The sequence below is a fragment of the Abramis brama genome (genome assembly GCF_963993115.1).
Source record: "Abramis brama genome assembly, chromosome: 15".
Lineage (NCBI taxonomy): Eukaryota > Metazoa > Chordata > Actinopteri > Cypriniformes > Leuciscidae > Abramis > Abramis brama.
Genome location: NC_139977.1, coordinates 12,015,145 through 12,040,695, shown reverse-complemented (window position 1 = coordinate 12,040,695; position 25,551 = coordinate 12,015,145). Strand labels below are relative to the sequence as shown.

General features: G+C 38.7%; 1 protein-coding gene across 4 annotated transcripts in view; it reads right to left on the bottom strand.

The window, feature by feature from the left end:
- Positions 1-25,551, bottom strand: part of dacha (dachshund a) — a 165,572-nt gene that overhangs the window by 48,972 nt on the left and 91,049 nt on the right. For all 4 annotated transcript variants that reach the window (XM_084136545.1, XM_084136544.1, XM_084136547.1 and 1 more), the window contains exon 3: positions 14,244-14,375. In XM_084136545.1, the coding sequence (XP_083992671.1) occupies positions 14,244-14,375 (132 nt within the window). The remainder of the gene's footprint in view (positions 1-14,243; positions 14,376-25,551) is intronic.

The following is a 25,551-nucleotide window of genomic DNA, read 5'->3' as shown; positions in this document are numbered from 1 at the left end:
AGTCTCATACACACAAATCTACACACACACACACAAACTGTCCGGGAGCGCATTAACAGCTTGTAGCGGGTACGGGCAGAGGACGGCACGCTGGCACTCTGTTTGTCATATTTCTTGTGGGCCTCGCCATCTGCCGGGGTGGCATTTTCATGGCTGTTTACCCTGACTCCCGCCAAGGAATCATCTGCCACCGCATAATGCAGCCCGCAAAAAAAAGGGGGGATTAAGTTGGTAATGCAACTGAGACTATTGCTAATTTGGTGTAATTGGGAAGAAATGAAGATAAATGAGGGCGAGAGAAGGAGAGGCAATCAGTACGGCAGGCAGTACAGCTGTGCTTTTGGCCAAACTCAAGCCCCCCTGCCCTCACCCCTTCCGAGCATCACCCCCCCCCCGTCACGTCACCTCGTGCTCAACAAGGTGCATGCAAATTCAAGCTAATGACAAATACACTCGGCTGACACACACAGCACAGGTTACTGCCTTATCGTCCATCTCGCCGGTGTGGATTTCAGCTTATAGGTGTAAACAGGTGACCTTCACACACAAATTCTCGAACTTTGAGATATAAATAAATAAATCCCTAATATAATATATATTTTATAAATAAAACTAAACAACAACAAAAAATAATACAATTAATATAATATAATATAATATAATATGATTTTATGACAAATGTGCACAAAATGGCAAATTTATTTGTTTTGTTTTATTAGGCATTGTTTTTTTATGTCTATATAGTATTATTAATGTTTATTTCAATTTTAGTTTGAGCAATTCTAGTACATCAAGTTAAACTAAATGAAAATGAGAAATGTTGAACTAGCTGAAATAAAATGTTACATTTTTTGCAGTTAAAAAAATTTCAGGTAGCAAAAATATTTTATGGTGTTAGTTTTAGTTAAAGGCGCAATATGTAAGGCACAATAAATTTTTCTGTATAACAATGTTATATATTTTGTTGACTTGTGTACTTTTATTATCCCAAATGTTTCCAACACTTGTTAAAATTGCTGATTTCTCTGGATTTAAACAGTGTAACGGACCGTGTCATTGCCTCACCTGTCAGTGACGTCATATCCGATTCAATTTCCTTCGTTCCGTAGAAACCATGGAAACACCAAAGATGCTTTAATATATTATGTGTTTTATTAGACAGGTGAGCAACTCTTTGCATCTACAGAAAACTAATCACTGTTATTCTTGTTTTCTTGATTTACCGTGATTAACATGTTTGTAGCTAGCCTCAGAGACAACACTATTTTGTCAAGTTGCTAACATAGCAAAATCAGAAAGAGCTTTATTTGTAGTAACCGTAAAACTGCATTATCCTCCACATGGTGGACAATAAACAGAACTTTAATCGTAAAATAAACAAAGAACAAAACATTAGGAGCGGCATTCTTTCATATATTGTCGAATATATCGAATTTATGCGTTTAAATGGCTACACTATCAACAACGAAATGAACCTGCAGCAGTCAGGTGGTACAGATCAGAGCTCTTTAAGTTGTTTATGTTCATTATTATTGTAACGTTATGTGCTTTGAGATATGAGGTAGTTTAACACCGTCTCTCGTGACACTTTTGTTTGCTCCTTGCTGTTCGCGTGTTTTAAAGGAGGCGTGGCTTTGGAGACGCTCTGAAGGGAGGGTGGGAAGGCAAAGTTGGTCGCTATTGCTAGCCTCTCTGAAAATTGCTTACCCTACCTTTAATAGAGGGCTACTGCCTAAGTTAGGCTGGCTGTATTGAGATGTTTTAAATAGTGTTTTAATTTCACAGCGGTGACAAACAGTGTCGAAGTTTAGGGCAAACACGATCGTTACCTGGCTGTCACCAGTTAAGGGAAGTCCGGGAGACGTGGACGCTGCTCGCCTGCTCTGCGGATCGCTGTGGTGACTGTGACAAGAGATGTCCGGGAGTGGGAGGGGCTTGTGCAGTCTCAAGTTCCTGTTTCAAGTTGCACCTGGCTTTAACCCCAGTAGAGATTTTATTTGAAATATGTTGCAGTACATCAGAACTGTCATCTTTGAAGTCTGGAAGGGTATCTTTTCTATATGTACCATGGGTTCAGACACAGTTTTCAGTGTTAAGAGTGACATGATCTGTGTCTATCTTACAGGTTTTCTGGTTAGGAGGCTGATGCGTACATGCGTATGTGAGTGGCAGCGTGTTTTCAATGCTTTGTGAGGCGCCCGCTGAGCTCTCTATATCCATCTACACTGTTCCAGACACCCCTCTGGCTGCCCTCCCCGCAGAATCCACCCTGCTCTGCACAGATGTCCCCACACACACCTCACACACTACAGCCCCCTGAGGAGGACAACCTTCACTGCTATACATCAGTCTCAGCCGCCATGGCGATGCGACATCTGCGTGAATCTCCTTCAGTCCCACTGTATGAGAATGATCTGCGCTGTGCGATATGATGCAAGCAGGTAACAACACATATACACAAAACCTGCCCTGGAATAGAGGACACAAGACTGTAGGAGAGAGTGGGGGAAAGCTGTGCCACTTTCAAATCATCCTCTATGCAAGGAGAATTGAGGTAAAACTAATATGCTAATATTTCAGGATGTCTCCTACCAACTCAATTTAAAGAAAGCATCAATAACTTTAGACCATAAAATATGATCTCTTAGAAAAGTCCAGTGACACAAGTTGAATAATTGGGGAAAATATGAACATTTGAATTAAAAAAATATTTTTATTAAAATATGAACATGAGTTCAATTCCATTGCAAGATGCTTTTGTTTTGTTTTGTTTTACATGTTCATAAACCATTGATATTCAGAATATATGCATATTAGTGAAACCATTTTCAATATTTTTCACAAAATTTTTTTTCAATATCATATTATTATTATTATTATTTTACTATAACTAATTGAGCACTGCCACTTTACCCCATAGCTATATTTTGGGGAAAAGGTTTCACGGCTTAATTCATGGCTAAATTGTAGCCAAATAAGTGACAGTTTTATATATTTACAATTTCCCAACATGTCTGATATATTTTTTTTAGGCCTGGATAAATTTCCGTTGACACAAATTTCTGTTTACCTGCCAATTTACTTTGACCAGGAGTTTTTTGGTTCACATTTTTCTCAAAGCGTAGATAGGCGTATCTAAGAGGTCTTTTCTAAATATATGGTCACATGGCCAAAATAATGCACGGTTTACTCGATTAAGGGGCCGGTACATCTTACCCCACTGAGTATATGACTAACTGCTATGCATTCACTTCCATGCCAACTATCTTGAATTCCATTATGACACATTTCCTAGTAATCAAGCATACCATGCTGCTGTTGGAAAGCACTTTGACGAGTCAACCCCAAATATGCTGCTGTTTCATGTTGCACCTAATGCAATACGCCACATCTAATCGTTAACATCCATCCCAGGTCAGTTGCATAGATTCAACGTGGAGCAATGGTAAATCTCATTAAGTAGAGAGACTCACTCGCAAACAGCTCTATAGAAGAGTTATGTTATGATGATGTGTTATGATGTTATGATGACTTGGAAGACACAAAAGCATGGATGTCTTTACAAGTTTATGAAAACACCTCCGCTCAAAGCCCCATAGGAGAGCATGGAGCTTTGAGTTTGGGGTGCAAAAAATCTATTTACACGGAATAACAAAGAAGTAATAATGAAGAAGAGCGATCAAGGGGGAAAAACATATAAATTTTAAGTCATTAATTCCCTCCCTGAACAATGAGAGAGCAATCCACAAGAGGCCCGACGTAAAAGTGTTTGAATTGAAAGTGAAAATGATTAAAGAGCTCTTTTAATGAAGTGTTAATTGCTGTGAGAAGTAGGTAGAAGGTTGAAGGAGATGCACTGCTTTGACAGGAGCGAAAGCTACAGCACATTTCTATACTGATATAAAACTAAACACTTAAAACAGTGAAGTAAATTTGGTAGAAGAGTCTTATTCACTAATAACAGTGTACATAGAAATATTCTCATGCATGGGGCTTCACTTGGTTCTAAATTTTAGCCTTAATTCAGAATAATTGCACTAAGTGCAAACTTATTTGATGACATCTGTGTGAGAACAACTGCACACTAGTTTTACAAGAGATGCATTTATTTTACTGAACGAGGAAAAGTTAGAGTGGACTAAGGATAGAGCCCTGGTGAACACCAAGTGACAAAAAGTTTGAAAATAGGAACAAAGATGCATCCTAAAAACCCAGGTGAGTTTCTGGATCTTTTTTCTTTGGTAAATAAGTAACTATTCTTGCAGAGGCCTCTCAATAATGAATGTCATATTTATACCTTCACCTACAGCTGAATATTCAACATCTCATCAGCCTCGCTAACTGAGTCCTATATTGTGTTTCTCACAGGCCTTTTGTGCTGCATAAGATGGCACAGTCTTTCACTTACCCTTATCACAGACACACATTAATGGCCATCAGAGAACTCTGTTCTCTTTGAACGGTTTACGGCGACTATCCTTTGATCATAAGTAGTGCTCGCTTCACAGAAAGCCTGAAAAGATGTCTCTTTGATATCGCCCTGCGTTTACATATCAATGAGCGCCACCGAAGATGGGGGCTCAGGAGACTCTCATGCACCACACTTTTGGGAAATGTAGCTTAGAGCATACGTGTTGACCAGTAAATGCATACATTTGTCAGACAATTTCGTAGATGAGGTTGAGTAGCCACCTTCATCCGGAAGCAAGGACTCGTCAAGAGTTTATCCTCGATAGATCGTGGCTCATTTGACTGCTTTGGAGTGGAGAGCCCCACGTCTTTATGGGCTTTCATTAGACGTCATTTTGAGGCTCATTTGAAATCAATCCCCCTTCGGACCTTTACGCCAGCTCTGGTGTCGGCCGGATGAAAAATGAGGCGGGGCATTGGGGCTTCAGGCGGCCCCCCGTCCATCCTGCTTGGCCCAGTCCGTTAATACAGCATCATCTGGTCGAATGGACGGGCAATTCCCACATCTCATTACCGACAGGAACTGTGGGTCATTACGCGGGATGGATTCCCATTAGCTGAACCGAGGGTTTGGGACTAAATACAGAAGCTTTGGACATAAGCGCGTACTCACAAGCACTTTGTTACATACTCCTTAGCCACTCTTAACTTGTTCACACACTTCTGGATGAGAGGAAGGTGAGAATTACTTGAGATAATGTATCTACTGTGGAATGCAAAAGTAGGAATTTAAAAAAAAAATAGTAATAGTTGACAGTTCACAGTGACCAGGGACTTGTGAACTATTCATTTAAGTCTGTCCAATAGGGTAAATCCTTATAAATTGAGTCAACTCAATGAAAGCAATTTAGAGGCATGTTTTCCCCACATGAAATATATACAACAAATCTCTCTTTTGCCAGAAGAGGAGTTCATTCTCGGTGACACATTAATTCAGGATGACTGCACGGTCATCCGGAAATCAAGGTAACAGAGAAGCAGTCAAGAGCGGGTTTAACCTGCAGGAGTGCAAGGAATATGTGGCACAGGCTGGTGAGTGAAGATAATGCAGGTCCTTCATATGGTCCTTTGCTGTATGAGCCATCTGTTTATCTGACACACTGCGTCCTGATGGACAGGCTGGGTAATCAATGCAGCTCTGCTCCACAGGTTTGTGTATGAACTTATAGTGTTCAGCTGTTCAGCTTCTTGCGCGCTTGAGTGTGTGTGGTTGCTGTTACAATTTTAAAATGGGGTATACCTGACATGTTATCTATGTGAGTATGCCTCCGTGTATAGTGTAAAAGTGTGAGCGGAACCATAGTATGTGGGCGCTCATCTCCGGCAATGGTCAGCAAGCAGCTCCTGTCCCTGTGGGGATGATGATTTATGGCACATTAATTTTGGATAGCTGGATCTGGGCAAATATTTCAGTCAGAGGACAAATTGGGGGAGATTTCTGATTTCAGATTTTCAGTCAGCACAACAAACTAAAGAGACTAATATGATAACAGCAGACGATCTCCAATGTGCATCTCACCTAAAAAAAGCTAATGTCTGAATAATAATTTGTAAAATAACATTTACCTCAAAATCACATTTAAATATTTTGTGTTACACGTTGGGAATAGCCTAAACCATTTATTTTCTAATGATGAGAATGTTAAACAGTATTGACACCTTTCTGTTCTTGATTTTAATATTCTGGCCACATGGGGCAATGCGGACCTCTGACTTCTGAATGTCACCTTGCATACAAGATGTTGTACAAGATAATAGTTGATTAATGACCTACTCTGACCTGTCTGAACTTATTACTCGGGTAAAATGTATCTACAAGTCAAAAAGGAATATATTGTGATTGATTATTTTGTGTATCAAAGGTCAAACTATAACATAGCCTTTAGAATATGCAAAAATTAAGTTTCTCAAAGATTAACAGGACTTTTAGAGCAGACTAAGTGGCAGAGAAAAAAAAAACTAATTGAAATACTGAAATAGGTTCTTCACTTAATTAATTACGTAAGTGCCCTTTATATTTAAAGCACTACATGTGTTTAGGCAGAAGAGTAGTAAGTAATTCTGTTTCCAAAGTCACTGTTGTAACTATAAAGGTCACTAATGATCACAATTTTCATTTTACATTATATTATTATGACCTTAATAACCGATTTCCCACAAATATAAACATAGGTCAAAATTAAATAATGTGCATTTTAAATGGTCTGTTATGCTAAATGTATAAATGATAAATATATATATATATATATATGTACTAGTGAATAATATATATGTAAATATTGAGTGTAATAAACTGTAAACATAAACTGAACCAGACGCTCACTCCAGACGCATTAAGCTATGGTGCTCATGTGGATGAAATGATTTGAGTCTGGCCTGCAACATGCCAATGTCCCATCACTCTACACAATTTACCAATCAGTCTCCCAAATAAAATACAATTTTAGAAACATGGCCAACATAAACCATTATCGAACCATTTGGCAATCCATAGTCAGTTCCTCGGAATCCCACAAAATGTTTCCATTTTGAAAGAGAATGTGAAATCACATCTATACCCAGGTACCATTCCCTCCAAATTCTCTCTTTTTCTAACAAATCTCTGACCCTGAACCCAAGTTCATAAGGTGAGCTCAACTCTCGCAGAGCTGCTCCGCTGGAGTGATACAGGAAACTGATACTCCCCCACCTCGGCCACAAGATCAACACTGATCCCTCTTGCTCTCGACATGCTCAATATTTTACATAAAACAAAGCAGAGATCAGATGATGCCGTTTATGTGAGCTGAGAGGAGGGAGAAGTGTCTCCGGTTACAATGGGATTATACTGTAGGTAAGGATGAGTCGTCTGTCTAAGGGTGAATCTCACGTAAAAACTGTCAAGAAATATCCAGGACATATATCCAATTTCAAATATTACTCTTGCTCGGGAAATGTCGGAAAGGATAGTGAGTTTAGCTGGTGCTACATGAGGGTATGAGTGAGAAAAAGAGATGAGCGAGTGAGTTGGTCCTCAGTGGCAACACTAGGACAATCCAATCTGATTTAATAAGAGTGACAGTTGCTCTCTGATGACAGAAAAGCTCTTGAAAGTGTGATGGCAAAATGAAAGGATAGGTGAGAGACAAAGAAAAGAAGAAATAAAAGTGCTGACCACTTTGGTAGTTAGGGATTTGCAACATATACAACTCTGAGACCCGCAATCTCTGCATGCTCTCTCTTTCTCTCTCTTTCTCTCTCTCTCTCTCTCTCTCTCTCTCCACACACCTGGTTTTTGCTAACGCGGCAAATCACATGGCTGACAGATTCCCGAGCCCGTTTAAATAATGCATGGGATTTCTCTTTTAACTTGTCAGTCGCTCCACAAAAAAATATATCAGTTCTTTTCTGATGTCATTTGTGACAGTGATTCACCCTGACAGTTCTCCATTAGACCAATGAGTCCCTTTTCGTTCGCCAATTCTTCTACTGCCGTTCCGACAAGAAACACATGTTACTCCTTTTCCTTTTTTCCCTCTCTCTCGCCCTCTTTCTTCTTGTTAACAGGGGTTTTTAGAGCTGTATTTATATTTAAAGACACAATTTCACAGGAGCCCCCATTAACTCACTTCACCTTCTAGAGCTGCTGCAACCGTATTAGCGCAAACATTGTTCTCTGCCTAACACACTCTGCAACCGAAACCGCACACCGACTGCGAGTCGCTGAACAAACTCCGGTACGCTTTGTGCTACTGGATAAACTCAGGGGGGGAAAGGCAGACTGTGTTTTTCCATGCCAAATACTTCATCAAATCTCTTTGGCCCCTGTCAAAGACATCGCTGTTGCGAGTCGTTTTGCTTTTTGATTCAATGCTCTTTATTTCGCGCGCTCTGGCAGCAAGGGTGGGGTTAACGTTTGAGCGGACAGAGTGAGGAGGGAGATTGAAATCAAGCCTATCTGTGCTGACTGCCTGCTGTAGATAGCTCAGGCTTTTTGTGGCACGATCCACACAGTGGAGGAAAAGCACAGATTAGCCGTTTCCCCTTTGAAGTTCTCTCTAAAAAAAAGCAAAAGGCTCACCACCAAGATCGAGAGGGGAGGGGACCAAAAACACATCTTGCGGGAATGTAAAGAAACAAAAAAGGAACAGGAAAAAGCGCCATCGGGACTTTGTAGCTGTACCCGAGCAAGCAGCGTCTTGGCGGCGCACAAGAGAGAGTGAGGCAAAAAGAGAGAGAGGTTAAAGTTGTCGGACGACTTCAGAGGGTGTTTGTTTAACTTCAGGGATTCAAGGAAGCTAGATCTGATTCCAAGACACCCCCCCTTCACCACCTCTCAACTCCAAACCATGCACACCAATGACCAATCCAGTGTAACTTGGGTGGTGTGGCTTGCTTTTGAAGACTTTAAAAGTCTGGTCCAAAACTCTCTCTCAAATGTCTCTCTGGTTCCTCAAAGTTCCTAAGAACTCCACAGCTTTGGCTTGGAGAATCCAATTAAAAATAACATTAACGGAATCTGCCCCCTCATTCGTTCAAACGCCTGTCCTTCACAATGTTCTGTCTTTTGCGTATTTGTTCATTAAAGACCTCGTGTTCGAATTGTGTGGCTTTTAGTGAATGTTCATGAGCTTAAATGGACACGGACACAGACACACACACGTGGAGCAGTCGCAATTCAGGTGACCTGAGTTCCAGTCCCAACTTGTGGTCCTTTCCAATTCTGTCTACACTTTCTCTAACTCATTGCTTCCTTTCAACTCTATACTGTTTTCAAGAAAGGTGAAAAATTAAAAAATATAACTTTCCTTTAAGCCAACATTCCACCATCTCCAATATTCACATAAACATCAGGTTTTCTAACACCGTGTCCTAACTACACGCGCTGCGACGCGCGATAAAAGGTATCTTTTTCTATTTTCTCTTCTTATTCTATTTTAACGGTTTCTGTTTTTCTGCGACGTCATGCTGGAACAACAAACACAAAGTGTGGCAATGCTAATCTCAGATACTGTTTATGTGCTTAATTTAATGTTAAAAGCATTTAGTGCTCCCAGCTTTGTACCTGTAAAAGCAACAATGGATAATTCACCTCAGATCTTGAAATGAAACAAATGGAAACAAAAACGTTCAAACTGTGAACAAACAAGTGTATTCTTTGACAAAGATTGTTTTAGTAACTCAGTAGCCTATGTATTTTAATAATGTTTAAATGGTGTAATATTTGTGAATTTGATTATGTAGCCTACTTATCCATTTTCTTGAGAGTGCCGTCAAGATTACTCTCTGGTGCTCTGCACTTGCCGTGAGACTCCGCCCACACGTTGTTCTGATTGGCTGTGGGTTTTGATTGATTTTGATGCGACGAGACTGGTGTGGACAGACAAATTATTTGTCGCTGGAATTTTATGGTCTGGTTAGGACACGTTGTAAGGCTAACCAATGTAAATAATTGTCCAATAATTATAAAATAATCATTTTAGACATCATTATTTGCACCTGTCCAATTAACAGAAATGTTGTTTAAAGAATAACGTTTAGTGCCAAAATATTAGTAATTCTCGCTTCAAATTCATTTGGATAAGAATACATCACATCAGATTGGGCGATCGCACATGGTCTAGCCGCAAAAGTTCAAATATTTTTTTAATTGGACCCAAAGCTCAAATTAGATCATTACTTCACGCAGCTCAAAATATTCTCCATGATTTCTAGTCTGTCATTTGTTGTTTGTTGGAGAAATGGTGACTTTACATGTTAACTGACAGTTATTTAGACATTCAGGTACTAACTTTTTTTTTGCTGAATAACTTTTTTGTTTTATTCTTAAATACATGACATGGTTGCAAATGGTAATTCACCCTGATTGGAAATTCAAAAAGCCATCAGAAAGAGTTAATCTAGCCCTGAAGTGTCAACCTTATCAGATCTGACACCACACAAACAAACGCCTATAGTGCTGGGTCTGTGCTTACTGTGTTTCACGGCCCGGGACTGTTGTTCACTCAGCACGCTGACATCCGCAAACACGAGTGAAATTTGACTCTGTGTGATTCTCAGCTTCCATTGATGCAGTTCTCTCTATCTCTCTCATCATCAACATTAGCTCTATCGGCAGCCAGAGTACATTAGAGGATGTGTGATTGAGTGCGAGACAGACGTGTTCTCTCCACCCCTGGCACTGGTTCTTCTTCCTCTCTCCTGCTCTTTATTCTCACGCCATCATCTTTCTGTCACTACACACACTCTGTTTCTCTCCACACGCTGCTGTACGCATGGACCGAATTCAAAGGTGATTTGTATTCAGTCCCCAGTGCTGATCTACAGCAGGAACAGCTTTTTGTTAAGCCATAGTTCCGTCACTGATTCTGACTAGATGAGCCACATCTGAAACCAATGTAACAGAGCCAATGGCGGTAACACTTGTAATTGCACATCATTTGATTTTTACATTACTTCAACTACATAAAAACTCTGTAAACAGTCCTAAAACATTTTGTTGGTTGCTTGCACTGGATAGTCCCACCTACAGCAAAAATGAATTTGGACCAAATCTTAACCGTATATTACAAAGTGTTCTGATTGGCTGTGATTTTTAATGAGGACTGAACAATTACTTAAACTTGAAACGACCAAAACACAATATAACACATCTGGACAGGAGTGAGAAACTTTTTGCCAATGGCCGGTGACTTAAAAATTAAATAAATGTAAAATAATCACTGCATAGTCGTCACTGTATAAATTGAACATAGATTAATCCTTACTAAAAAATAAAAAAGGTTGTTCAGACAAGAGCAGTGAGTGATTTTCGCTTTGCCTTTTGTCGTTTGATTAACATTAACAACACAAACAGCAGCAGCATTATTAGGCTGCTGTCACTTTAAGAGCTGCTCGGATCCAATATAGGCTGCTGATACGGTACACGTGTATTCTTTCTCAACTGTTTACGTTCACTTAAGACATAACCGACTATGTTTACTAGAATAATTTGAATTGTGAATTTGTTCTTTCAAGTGCAATACAACGTGAAAGAGAGCTCAATTCAGTATCGAGTGCTGTCTTTATGCACAGAAAACTTCCCACAGTGCATGAGAAACGAAGTGAGTTCCCTTTCGCGTCTTCATGCGCTTGAATGTTTAAATTGGCAAAGCTTAAACTTTCGTGATGATGCAGCACTGGCCCGGCAACGATTAAGACCCTCGTTCACGTTTGTTCACATCCATGTTTTCGCAATATTGCATTGTTAGAATTCATAAAAATATTACCGGCACAACAGTGATTTTTACTCATGTTAATTTTAGGCCCTTTGAAAACACCAGAAGAGTTTATATGGTAAGAATGTGTAGTATTGTGTTTGAATACAATTTTAAAACCTTTGCAAACTGATATGACGAGTGACTTGCTGGTATTAATATCTCCCTCTACATATTCACACACACGCACTGTGCTTCAGTTCATGTTTGTGTGTGTTTGTAAGCGTTATTGGTCTTGGCAATAACAACGGCTGGCATTTGTGTCTGTGCTCGCAGTTGTTGACTGTGATAATAAAGAATGACATTTTACTCTGTGTGTGTGCGCGGTGATGGTAACATCACAATCTAAATGCACAGTCAGGTGGGGAACATTAAAGACGTCATTAGCCTCAATAAAGCTCAGCAGAAAGGAGAGGGTTGCGTGGGCAAGAACCCATTACCTCAGGTCACGTGCCTGTGCGCGTGCGTGTGTTGAAGTGATTAGATTGTTGAACGCATCCTAACAGTGCTCTTTATTTTCATTTTGTGAATATCTATGGCCTGCGCTGGTAAGTGATTCAAAGCTAGTGAGTCATAAACTGGTCAAAGCTAATGGCTGTGTTCCCCTGCACATCAGAAATGAGTTCTGCTGCTGCAATGGATTCGATGCGTTTGATTACCAGGTTGAAAGCTCAATAGTGATCTAACGATCTACAGCAGGTGTAATAACTCATATGCCTAGCGTTTGTGAGAACACAGCAAGAAACTAGAATAGTGAAACTACAATTGATAGTGTCAAACGTGCATTTGATAAACTATTATTAGAGTTTTGCTTCAAAGTCAATGGGGAATGGGAATTTGACAACTCTGTGATTCAAATTCAGATTTTTCTTAAAGGGGACATATCATGCTAAATCTACTTTTTTAGCCCTTAAATGCATTTTGTTGTATAATTGGAGTGTTTAGAAGTACAGAAAATTTGAAATTATTCTCTTCAGGTGCTTCGTTGATATCTTTATATTCTGTTTTGGTCATATTTTTCAACCTGTTCCGATTTTTCTGTTCTCTATGACGTTTTTTGAACTATTACGTCACAGTATTTGCAGTGGAACTGCCAAATAAGGACATTGACTTCCGGCCCAACACTTCGAGCAATCCGCCATTTTTATTTCTCGCTGCAATTGTGTAGTCCAAGCTAAAGGATGCAGAAGTTACGAGAGGGTAAGTTAAAATGTTCGGTTGTTGGATGTAGTAACCCACACGCTTCATTACACCGTTTAATGTAGATGAACTGCCGCGCTTGTGACAGGGCCATAGACTGTAAAAAATAGGACAGGGCGCATGTTTAACTGAAAGAACGAGCAGAGAGAGAGACCCCGGTCGCGCGCGCACTCTCTCTCGGAGCCAGGCGAAAGTGTAAACAAGACTTCACCGTCTCCAAACTAGACGCTGTCTTGCTCTCTCTCCCTCACACATATTAATCAAAATAAATCGACACGGTGGTAAAAGGTCGGAAGACCAATGTTTCATGTGTAAATACAGTTACACACCATTGCGATATACATCCATATGAAGACGTTGTTCTACAGGTTCGTCGTCTTCATTTTCATCTCGCTCCGGCTCCGACTCTGGCTCGAACATGTAAGGCTGGCTGGACAAGTCTTCCGTTGTTGACATTTTGTTAATAACGTGTGAATAAAACGTTTCTGTGCCGCTAGATAATCGTATCTCAGCTATCAAACTACAAAAATGGCCGAATGGGGTGGAGTTGAACCGAGTGTGGGCGGGGTATGAAGTGTCTCAATTGTATTTAAAGAGACCGCACCAAAACGAGTTGCTCTCAGACGCACATCAGAAAAGGGGTAGAAAAGGGGCCTGTGGAGCTATAATAATGAGGAATTCAGACCCAAGCATTGCAGTTCCGCTTTATATAGACTACAAATGTATGATTTATATGTAAAAAGGAACGATTTAAAAGCATGATATGTCTCCTTTAATGATTCTTGTTCTACAATTCTATTATTTTAGTTGGTTTTATTTTTATGAAATCCATTCAAATTATCGATCATAAATAATCAATAATAAATTTGACTAATTAATTTATTTCATAAATTTTTTTGTTTATATATATATATTAAAATAAATTGCACACACTTCATGTTTTTGGTTGAAATAACTATTTAAATTTATATTTATATTTTAAATGTAATTTATTCCTGTGATCAAAGCTGAATTTTCAGCATCATTATTCAGTGTCACATGATCCTTCAGAAATCATTCTAAGATGATGATTTGCTGCTCAAGAAACATTTCTTTATTATTATATTTCAATGTTGAAAACAGTTGTGTTACTTAATATTTTTGTGGAAACAGTGATGCATTTTGTATTTATTAGTATTTATATTTATATTTTAGTATGTATTTGAATTAGATATGTTTTGTCAAATTATAAATGTCTTTACAGTCACTTTTGATCAATTTAATGTGTCTTTAATTAATAAAAGTTTTAATATATACCTTATATGGTTTTGCAAAACTTTTGAAGTATGACTTATCTACCTGCACTGGAGTTCAGCTCCTCGTTCTCGGACTCTGTACCGTTCTGGCTTCCTGCTCCGTGAATGTTGTTCATGGCCATCAGTTTCATTTTCTGGAGTTTCATTGCTTCAGCCATTGCTGCTGCTGTCAATCCTGTTGAGCAAACAAAGACACACACACACAGAGAGAGAGAGAGGTAAGTGTACCTGGTAACATACTTTACACCTGATACTAACATCCGTCTCGGGAGATCCAATCTCAAACAAACAGCCGACACAAATCGCTGTTCACCTGGTATTTACATGCATCTCAAATGCATCTCATGTGACCAGATTTCATCAAAGAGAAGCTCCATTTACTTCCTCAGCGTGTTAATAAATGTTGATAAAGCACATAAAGTTGGGAACCCATCCATACTGAAAATATGTAGTTTTGCACATCTCTAATCAGCACTGGTGGTGACTGCCGCCCACCGGCAGAATGTGGCCCTCTGGAAGAGGAGGGAGGGATCTACTCCCAGAAGGCCTTCTGCTCGTGGTCCTGTGCTAGTGTGTGCGTCCCAGAGGATTTCCCAGTGTTACTCACTGTCTCACACACACTTCCAGAACTGTACCCTGGGCTCATCAAGGGCTCCTCAGCCCTGGAAGCCATCATCACTCAGCCCAATTAGGCCCCTAATTAATTCAATTAAACAACGGAGGGACACATTAAGTAATTCATTAAGTGACGATGTGATGCCTTCTCGCACTCCGCTCTCGAAATTTCCCCACAAATCAGGTTGGGAGGAAGTGATGGCCCACGTCCTGTGTCTTTTTCCCCAGGTTCAGACAATGGATGTCACCTTGATCTAATTCATTAAAAATTTAGCCTCCAACGGAATACGTGAACTAGCGCAGAAAAGAAGGCCGAAGAACATTCCTTTATCCTCTGCTTAAAACGCTCGGCATGGATTTGGAAGCGCGGGGCACTTCTGCTCCCCAGAGGGCCGTACGCTCCCCTGATGAGCTCTCACGGCTGAAAATGAACAACGACGCGACTGGTTTTGCTTTCTGCGACAGCCGGCAAGCCAAATAAACTGGCAAATTAGTCATACTTTGAAAAATACAAGTTGTGGATACGCTGGACTTGGGTTGGAGAGATAAATGAATCTACTTCTTGGCGTGTATTTAAACAAAAACAAAAAAAAACAGAAGACAAGCATCTTGAGTATTTTTAGCAGCCAGCCATGTCTACAATAAAGTAAAAAAAGTAAAAAAAAAAAAAAAAAATCAGTATGCTTGATTCAGCTTTTATGAATTTCCTTTTCGTTGCCTACTTTAAGTGATACAGCTGTGTGGATTTAAATAATTCTCAGTTCATTTTTGAAGACATATTAATTAATTATTATTATATAGAATAGCATTATATAACAAAAACACCATTGTCCATTATAACAAATATAAACAATATAATAGTTAATATACTGTCACTTTTGATAAATGTATTGCTCGCCCTTGTAATGTGCGCTGAATAAAAGCTAATTTATTTTAAAAATATATCTTACAGACCCCAAACTTTTACACAGTAATCTATATAATAAAAAGTTTAAATCGTTTGTGTACAAATTATAGTAAAATATTTAACAGTTAAAATACACCATAATATTAGCAATATTTTTATTATTATTATATAATTTACACTATTGCCAATTGCTAAATTATAATACATTATTATATTATTGTAAAATATTATAATATATAATGTATATATAATGATAAACATAAAAATATAATTATAAACCATATTATAAAATAATATTATAAATTATTATGGGTAACTGTTAGCATAATAAAATTAGCCGAAACATAATGAATGTGTACAAGTTTTAGAACGACAGCATTTTAAATATCTTATTATAGCATAGCACTGCATGTGGTGACAGATTAAAGATGAATAAAGCAAGCAGTTTGTAAAAGGGCCCTTTTTCTTGAATATGCAAGAGTGCTGAAGTTGTGGAGAGGCATCAGATCATTTCCTGCGAGGTCCAAATAAATAGTGCAAACTAAACACGCACGTTTATACAGAATATAAAGAGTAGAAAACTAAAGAAAGGGGGGAAAGCACTCACAATTGGTGCATTGTCTTAGCACACACACACTAAAAGTCTGCCTCCCGATACTATGTCAAGGAGAAGCCCCGAGATCAAACGGCGTACGTAACAGTAATTGATGTTTGAGGAAAGTCGCGACCCGCGGAAATGGGAGCCGGCGGATGAAAGGCGAGTGCCGTTTTGCAGGGGTGGACAAACAGATTGCTTATTGTTTGCCTTTCATTTGGCCCTTCAGATCTACAAGTCTCTCTGCTTCAAACACTCAAGGTATCACCCCCCTGCCGCATGAATGAGGGCGCTCGGGCACGTCCTGAGGAGGGGAGAACACATCTATCCTCCTTTCCTCGCCCAATACTCCCTCGTTCTCAAGATCTGACAGGTCCATCTCGGTCGCTAATGGTTCACCTGGTTTGAAAGTGAGGAGGTGAGCCGGCGTGGTGGACGGGGGCTTTTGTAGTCTTAAGGGGGGTCAGGTACGGGCCAGTCTGGATTCCTTTGCGATGACGTGCCTGAATTGGCCCTTTTTCATACCTAGACAACAATGTCCTATTTAATTAAAGACTGGTATGAGAAAAGGTAGATTCCAAAGCAAAGGAAAAATTGATCCAAAGGAGTTTCTTTTGATCTCAGAGTCAGTGAGCGTTACATCAATGGATCCTTTTCAGTGTTCAACTTTCCTGTCTTTACCGTGGTAATGAAACCTTAAAGACCCAGGTAAAAGACATGGAGGGTACTAGGCACCTGAGATTGCGGCCTTGGATTCTGTTACAGGTCAGCAAATATCAGGAATGTCCATGTTCCTTATTTTTAGTTCATTCATAGGCTGAAATGGCTTTAGATGAGAAATATATGATTTGCTGCTCAGATTCGAATGCCTTTTTGCTTTTATACATTTTTTATAAAAAGTTTAAAATAAAAACGGATCCAATTTTGTAAACTAAAATGTTCTGTTATTAAATTCCTTTCTTCTGCTGGAAGATATAGTTTAATAGTAGTCAACTGGTGTTGTGCAGGCTGTGCAATGATATACACAGGTGCTTCATTTCAAGGCTGTTGCTACATTGTGTGTTTTACCATGTTTGGAACGTTGTGTTGACCAGTCAAAAGCCAGGGTTGCCACTATCCGCATATAAACCCTAATGCTCAAAATAATTAATTGGTTTGAGTAGGGTAAACCTAAATTAAACAGTTCAATCAAATTAACTTTTATGAGTATTTAGAACTTTCTTTTTCTTTTGAGTTCACAAAACTGACACATTTTAAGTAATCGGAATTGTTTCACTGTTTTGAGTTTTATGAACTTGTTTCTTTTAATTTAGACAAACTTAAAAATTTAACTGAAACTGAGCTGGGATTTCTATTTCCCAGCATGCTTTGCCATGACACTCGATAGGGTTATATAATTATATATAATTAAGTGTTATATAATGATTTTCGTGCAAGATTAATGTTTGGTGGGAGATTTAACAATGTTTAATGTTTTGCTGAGGTAATTTAAAAGATTTTCTGTTTTTTCTTTTCTTTCTTTTTTGGAGGGTTACCATCATGGTGACGAGTGGAGAATGAGCTTGGTTTGAGAACAGATATATGTTAAATGTTATATATTGCCAAACTTTTTTAGCAATTGCTATGCTATGCTAGTGCTATCAATGCATTGTGTTACCAATTAGCAAGTTGCCATTTACTGAATTAGCTAGTTAAAGCTAGCCAAGTTTCCTCTACCAAAAATATTTATATAGAGATTACAGAAATTGTAAGTTAAATGTATTAATTATCTTACTCAAATATTTCAAGTTAAGAGCAATTAGAATGTATGAGTACAAAACAAAAGTCTGCCAGTTCTGACTACTTAAACTTTGAATTTCTTAACTTAATTTTTTTATGTAACTGATTACCTCAGATTTTTTGAGTTTTACCAACTTATTCGGGTTTATAGTGTAGTGTAAGACACTGTTTTGATCTGAACAAAGTCAGCAGGCCTTTCTAAGCGAAGGATTTCAGTCAATATGAAGGTGAAATAGTTTGCATGTTAAAGGCCGAATTCATTTCAAATGACACAATAATAGAATGTGAAACTAATGTACATTCACTTGAGCTAGAGAAATAAAAAATAAAAAATTGAACAAACAGCTTGTTAAAGACAAAATTATTTATATATCAAATTAACAAAAGAGTTGTAACAAAACTATTGTGCACATGTACAGTGGAGCTACAGAAATTAAATAAATAAATAAATAAATATTCTTATATTTATTATTATCCCAACAAAACCTCCCCAACCAAACATGCTTGTACAACCCAATTCCACTTACAATGATCCTCACATACGAAAGGCTCCTGTTATTGTATGTCTGTGAGCATACAAAGGCGAATAGAGCAGAAATAAGAATAAAGCAGGAAGAGATAGAAATAGAGACCAAACAACACACACAACACAATTGCCTGTGAGAACAAGCCCAGAGAGATCATGTTTTCCACAAAGAGGGTCAGTCATGCACTCCCCCCGCTCCATGCAACCGGACGCATTATTACATTTTGCATTTCTCCTTTTCAGATGAAACATGGATAAAAAAGGAAAGGAACAGTGTCTTTTCTTTGCTTTGACAGAGTGTCTTGGGGAAAAGTATCAGATTTGTGCACAAGACGGGCGGAAAAACAGGCAGAGCATCTCCTTTGATTCATTGAAGAGTAAATATTACTGTCCGATTTCATGTTGAACAGTAAACCGAGAAAGGACAAAAAGCCAGAAGAAGGGAGGGCAGAGAGAGATGGGGGCGGTATACTGTATTTAATTCACCTTTGGAATTTCCGAACAGCGGAACAAGGGATGAGATGAACGCCTGACAAAGGCATATGGCCGGCGGGCGAAACCGGACTCTGCTGCTTTTCAGCGCTCAATGGTGAGAAAGAGAGAGGGAAATGGGGCGCGATGGAAGTTGTAAATAAAAGCCCAAATGAATGCTGAGATTTCCGCCTCATGACCCCACTGTTTGTGTGTGACCCACTGGAGGACTGATACAACTAGCCTAAATCTAGGTTGTGTGTTAGTTCCACCAACCAGAGTTTACTTCCAAAGTGAGGCTGTTTTTATTGGATCGAGGAACTATTGACAGACTGACAGTTTCGAATCATTCGAATCAAGTCTTCGTCTGGATTTTAAAGCACCAGAAGGTGCGTCTAAAAAAATAGGGTTTTGGAATCTGTTTTTAAAAATACCAGACATAAATGACTTTTGAAATTCTATTAACGATTGGGGAATGTCAAAATTTTTGCGCCATTTTTGTGCATGAACAGTAAACCACTAGTGTTTTTGTTGGATACAAACAGCTCATATGAACCTAAACTATCAATTTATATTAAGTCAGTTTAGAGTCATTTCAAAGAAAAAGCTAAAAAGCTTGTTTATTTAAAAAAAATACCAGACATAAATGACTACTGACACCGTATTTTGTTAACAGAACACAGGCTACGTTCACACTGTCAGTTTTTGGGATTCTCAAAATGTCCCGTTCACACAGCAACTTACAGTAGCGTCTTGAATGTATGAACATGCAACAGGAGTCAAGCCCGTTTTCTCTTATCAGTAAACCAAAGTGATATCAAAGACGGTGATATCTATAAAACTGGAAAGCCTCATCACGTTTGACACGACAATCCAATCCGTCAAATCTTCATTAACCGACAGCAGCTTTTATATCTGGGTGAAGAGCGGAGCAAACTGGATCTAAAACCTTCAGATAACACACAGCTCATATCTCCATCATTATAAATGACTGAAACCAAACATGAAAACCCTCAACACACGGTAGACATGTATCTGTGCAGCGCAGCGTCTCTCGCACTGTATGATGTGACAGAAAACTAGTTATCCAGTCCGGTTCTGTTCACACGGAGAATGCGGTTGTGATTTCGGTTATAGAATGCGATTGTCACTCTCGTAAATAACTGAACTGTGTGTGAACGTAACTGTATTAAGGACTCAAATACAGGACCGATAACCGTGTTCTGTAGCTGTGTGAACATGGCCATAGTGAAACACTAGCGCTGGCACTGACCTGACTACTGTAGTCTGATTTGCAAATAAATGACTCTTGAGGTGATTTTTTAAATAAACAAAGTCCATGATTTGTTGATTTGAATTGGTCTCAATTGTTCACCATTCTTGAGACTGTGTCTTATACGGGCGTGAAGCGATAAGCAACAACAAAGTTTATTTTGAGCTTTATAACTTGTGCTCGATCTTATTTATTGACCAGTGAACAGTCGAGGGGTCTCCCTGATCCTGAGTCAGCTCAAGTGGGCCGAAACACTCTGTCTGCGAGTGAGCCCTGTATGAGCAACACTGTAATTACTTTTAATGAAGGCAGATGCTGATGTGGAGTTCTGCCATTATTGGAGCAGAGAAAAGATGATACACACACACACACACACACACACACACACACACACACAGCGTGGGAATGAGGGCATTGACGGCCATACCCAAAGGACGGGCAGAGGAGTGTTGTGGACAAAGGGAAGGAAGAACAGAAAGAAAGATTTAATGTAACACCATTGAACCGACCAATGACGCATCACAAAAGCTTGAAGCTGTCTACACTGAAAGTGTTGAAGAAACACTTCAAAAACATTCACCAACACAGATAAATCAGCTGTAAATGTAATATCACACTTCACATCACTTTGTTTTCTAAGGAAATTCTTTGGTTTGAAAATGCGCATAAGATATAAAGCAAAGATGAGTTAAATTAGTAGAAGTACTTAAACTTTTTTTTAATATATAACAATATATACACATACATACAACCACTGTCGGTTTTACGTTTGGGGTCAGTAAGTGTTTTTCCTTTTAATAATACTTCAAGAATCCTAAAGAAGAATGTATCACAGCTTCCACAAAAATATTAAGCAGCATAACTGATTTCAAATGTTTCTTGAGCATCAAATCATCATATTAGAATGATTTCTGAAGGATCATGTGACACTGAAGACTGGAGTAATGATGCTGAAAATTCAGCTTTGATCACAGGAATCAATTATACTTTAAAACGTATTCAAATAGAAAACAGTTTATAATATTTTTCAATGTTACAGTTTTTTCCTGTACTGATCAAATAAAAGATTAGACTGATTAAAAATAATCTTACCAACCCCAAACTTTTGAACGGTATGATGTATACATATATATTTGAACCATTTTAATACCATTTTACTTTGCTAAGGTTCAAATCATATTTTCAACTGCTATGATTTGGGATGCACTTCTAATCTTAGTATGCGAAGTGGGACACAGATGTTTTTCAGATATGACATGAAATACAGGACAGAGATGTCTAATGTAGTCTTTGTGTGTATCAGCAATACGCCACAGACATTACAAGATTATATTTATATATTAATTTGACCTCTGGATGCTCAGAGAGATGCAGTCCAAGACGCAAGGAGCCTTTTTTTTCTGTTCGGCATTAAAGTGCCACAAAACAGACAAATTGGGCCATAACATTATGCCTCAGCACTCCTCATTTCCTCTACATTACGTTTAAAAAGATTAATATAATCCCTCCTCGTAATTTCTGAGGCAATTAAAGGTAAAAGCGGACCAATTTACCACCCGCTATATACCAACCCAGTTTAATGTCTAATAACAGTGCCTTTAATTGTAGTATTGTGTGTTTTTTGGGCATTAATAGATGCTGAGGTCCTAGTGGCCACTAGACACAGGTGTTAATTATCCAGTGAGGCAGTGGCAGCTTGCAGTTTTATATTGCATCAAGGTAAAATTACAGCACATTATTCTCCTATCAAACAGAAATAAGCCGTTAAGTAACTCCCTGCTGTAGTAATCGCTTCTTTGTTTATTTATTTGTTTATTTTATTTGTGCAAGGCCCACATCTAGTTTCCAGTTCAAAGTCTCACAATTTGCACACTTCTATCACGCGCTAAAAGTTACGGATTTAAAAGTCCCGTTTCATGCTGATCTGATGTCAGTTTTGCAGTGTTTAATTTATAATTCACTGCATTTATGCAGCTGATAAAAGATCAGCATTTCTACTTGGAGAGTTATTAACTAGGGACTAAATATGAAGTTTGTTTAATCTTATTTTGCTAAGATGTGTTCCAGATCATTATCTTGTGTTGTTCCTGGAACAATATTTCTGATCAAATCTAGTCTTGACCCTATACCTAAGAGACTGTAGTACAAGCCTTGAAACATTTGGTTTAAACATCGTAATCATTATTTTCAAAAAACATTTTTAAAAGCATTTTTCAGGGTCATTTTTTGTGTGTGTGTGTGTATATATATATATATATGTGTGTGTGTGTGTGTGTGTATATATATATATATATATATATATATATACATACACACATACATACACATATATATAATATAACATAAATACAAAAGTTATTTAAATATGAAATATAGTTTAAAACCCCACATCCTTTCTTTCTTTTTAATATAAAAAAGCCTAAAATATTCATGTATAATAATAATTTTAAATAACAATTTAATGAAACATTTTCTTTATCATAAGCCTGGGACTATAGGTGTTTTGATGACAAAAATATATATACAAAAAAAACGTATTTGATATATTTGAAAAATGTCCATCATACAAGGTATAGGCAAATTCATTGTATCGGTTTTAGTGTTTTGGCTTGTTTAAAATTGGGACAGGTAGGAAGGAAGGAAGGAAGGAAGGAAGGAAGGAAGGAAGGAAGGAAGGAAGGAAGGAAGGAAGGAAGGAAGGACGGGAGGAAGGAAGGAAGGAAGGACGGGAGGGAGGAAGGAAGGAAGGAAGGAAGGAAGGAAGGAAGGAAGGACGGGAGGAAGGAAGGAAGGAAGGACGGGAGGGAGGAAGGAAGGAAGGAAGGAAGGAAGGAAGGAAGGAAGGAAGGAAGGAAGGGAGGAAGGACGGGAGGAAGGAAGGAAGGAAGGCAGGAAGGAAGGAAGGACGGGAGGGAGGGAGGAAGGAAGGAAGGAAGGAAGGAAGGAAGGAAGGAAGGAAGGAAGGAAGGAAGGAAGGAAGGATGGGAGGGAGGAAGGAAGGAAGGAAGGAAGGAAGGAAGGAAGGAAGGAAGGAAGGAAGGAAGGAAGGAAGGAAGGGAGGAAGGACGGGAGGAAGGAAGGAAGGAAGGAAGGAAGGAAGGAAGGAAGGACGGACGGACGGAAGGAAGGAAGGAAGGAAGGAAGGAAGGAAGGGAGGAAGGACGGGAGGAAGGAAGGAAGGAAGGACGGACGGACGGGAGGAAGGACGGGAGGAAGGAAGGAAGGAAGGCAGGAAGGAAGGAAGGACGGGAGGGAGGGAGGAAGGAAGGAAGGAAGGAAGGAAGGAAGGAAGGGAGGAAGGAAGGAAGGAAGGAAGGAAGGAAGGAAGGAAGGAAGGAACACTAACCCAAATACACACCAGCACTCTGTAAAACACACAGGCATATTTGCATTAGTCTGAATTAAAAACAAACTGATGTATAAACCACAACTTACAGTATTTCCATCTAAGAATAAATTCACCTTTAACTTAAACTGCAGGCTCTCTATCTGGTAAGAGATGCACAATCGTTCCACCTGGTTGTGTTTTCTGTACTCTAGAGAAGAAACACGTGTGAATGTGGAGTGTGTGTGGAGTGTGTAGAGTGGGCAGTGCCGACTGCAGCAGGATTGTGAAGCGCTGAGGATGAGCTCTGTGATTGGCCCGTGGGCGTCGTGATCTGTACGTGTCATCAACAGTCGCCCTGGAGGAGCGCGGGGTTGTGGGTGGCAGAGGCAGTGTAGATTAATAACCTTGTGTCCTGCAGTAAGACTGCCTATGGAGAGAAATGTGTGCGCACAACGGTCAGGATGTTAAAACGCATCACAACTGAACGCAGTGTGTGCATTTATCTGTGCGCGCACACCTTTGCGCACCCCTTTATGTATTTCTATCAATGGTGAATATTAATTTCGGCCCGTAATGCTCGCATATGCACACATTCATGCAATCGCACACCTATACTGTATGTACACACAAGATGCAATCAGCAGTGATTTCGAGGCATCCCTTTAACCCCAGGAACTCGTTAATGTTTCATGGAAAGAGCCACTAGAGTCTTCACTGGCCGACTCAGAATCTCACGACTTAGCAGAAATAAATGGGCCAAGTGTTCAAAGAGTAACAAGGCACTGCTCACTGGGCAGAAAGTGAGTGGAGAGCACTTTTCCTCCTCTTTCTCTCTCTCTGCTGTGTCTTTGGCTCACATACTCCTCTATTTCGCTCTCTACATACATTCTTTTCTCACTATCATCCATCCCCTCCGTCCAAATGCCTCACAGCATTCTCAGAGTATGGCTGAATTGACTGAAATATGCATGCAAATAAATTCTGTTATCATTTACTCACCCTCAAGTTGTTCCAAACCTGTATGCCTTTCTTTTTTCCATAGAACATAAAAGGAGATGTTTTGCAGAATGTCCAAGCTGCTCTTTTCCATATTATGAAAGTATATGTGAACCAAGACTTTAAAGCTCCCAAAATGACACAAAATCACCATAAAAGTAGTCCATGCGAGTCTGTGCACTTTATTGTGAGTCTTCTGATGTCATATGATAGCTTTGTGTGAGAGGATAAGTCCAAAATTCTCTCAAATCTCAATTGCACTTACACATATAAAAACATTGACTGAACACACCATTGGTTATTTGGATTCTGAAGTATATTTATGGCAGGATTATTATAATTTATTAAAATAAAGAATATTAAAACAAAAACAAAAAAAAGGTCAAAATAAAGCTGATATAAATAAGAAATAAAATAAGTTTAAGTTGAAGCACTAAAATTACTAAATGGAAATAATAAAAACTAAATCTGAATTAAAACTTAATAAATTAATACTTACATTAAAATAAATCAAACCTAAACTGTAATATTAGAAGAAAAACTAATAAAAATTAAGAAAAGAAAAAAAAAAAGACTAAAAAAATTTAAGTAAAATTAATTTTAAAATTAAACACTGGTGCTTGTATGGACATTATGCAAAATATTATCCTTTTTGTTCCATGGGTGGGAAAATATTTGGAGAAAATGATGACAGAATTTGCATTTTTGAGTGAAATATACCTTTAACTTTCATAATCCATAAAAAAAATAAAATAATCATGTACAGTGCATAATTTAGTTTTGAGTTGTTTCAGGTGTTATTCAATTTAAAAAAAGGGGAAAAAAGTATGATCAGCAAAATGCAGGGTTAGTTAACAGGGT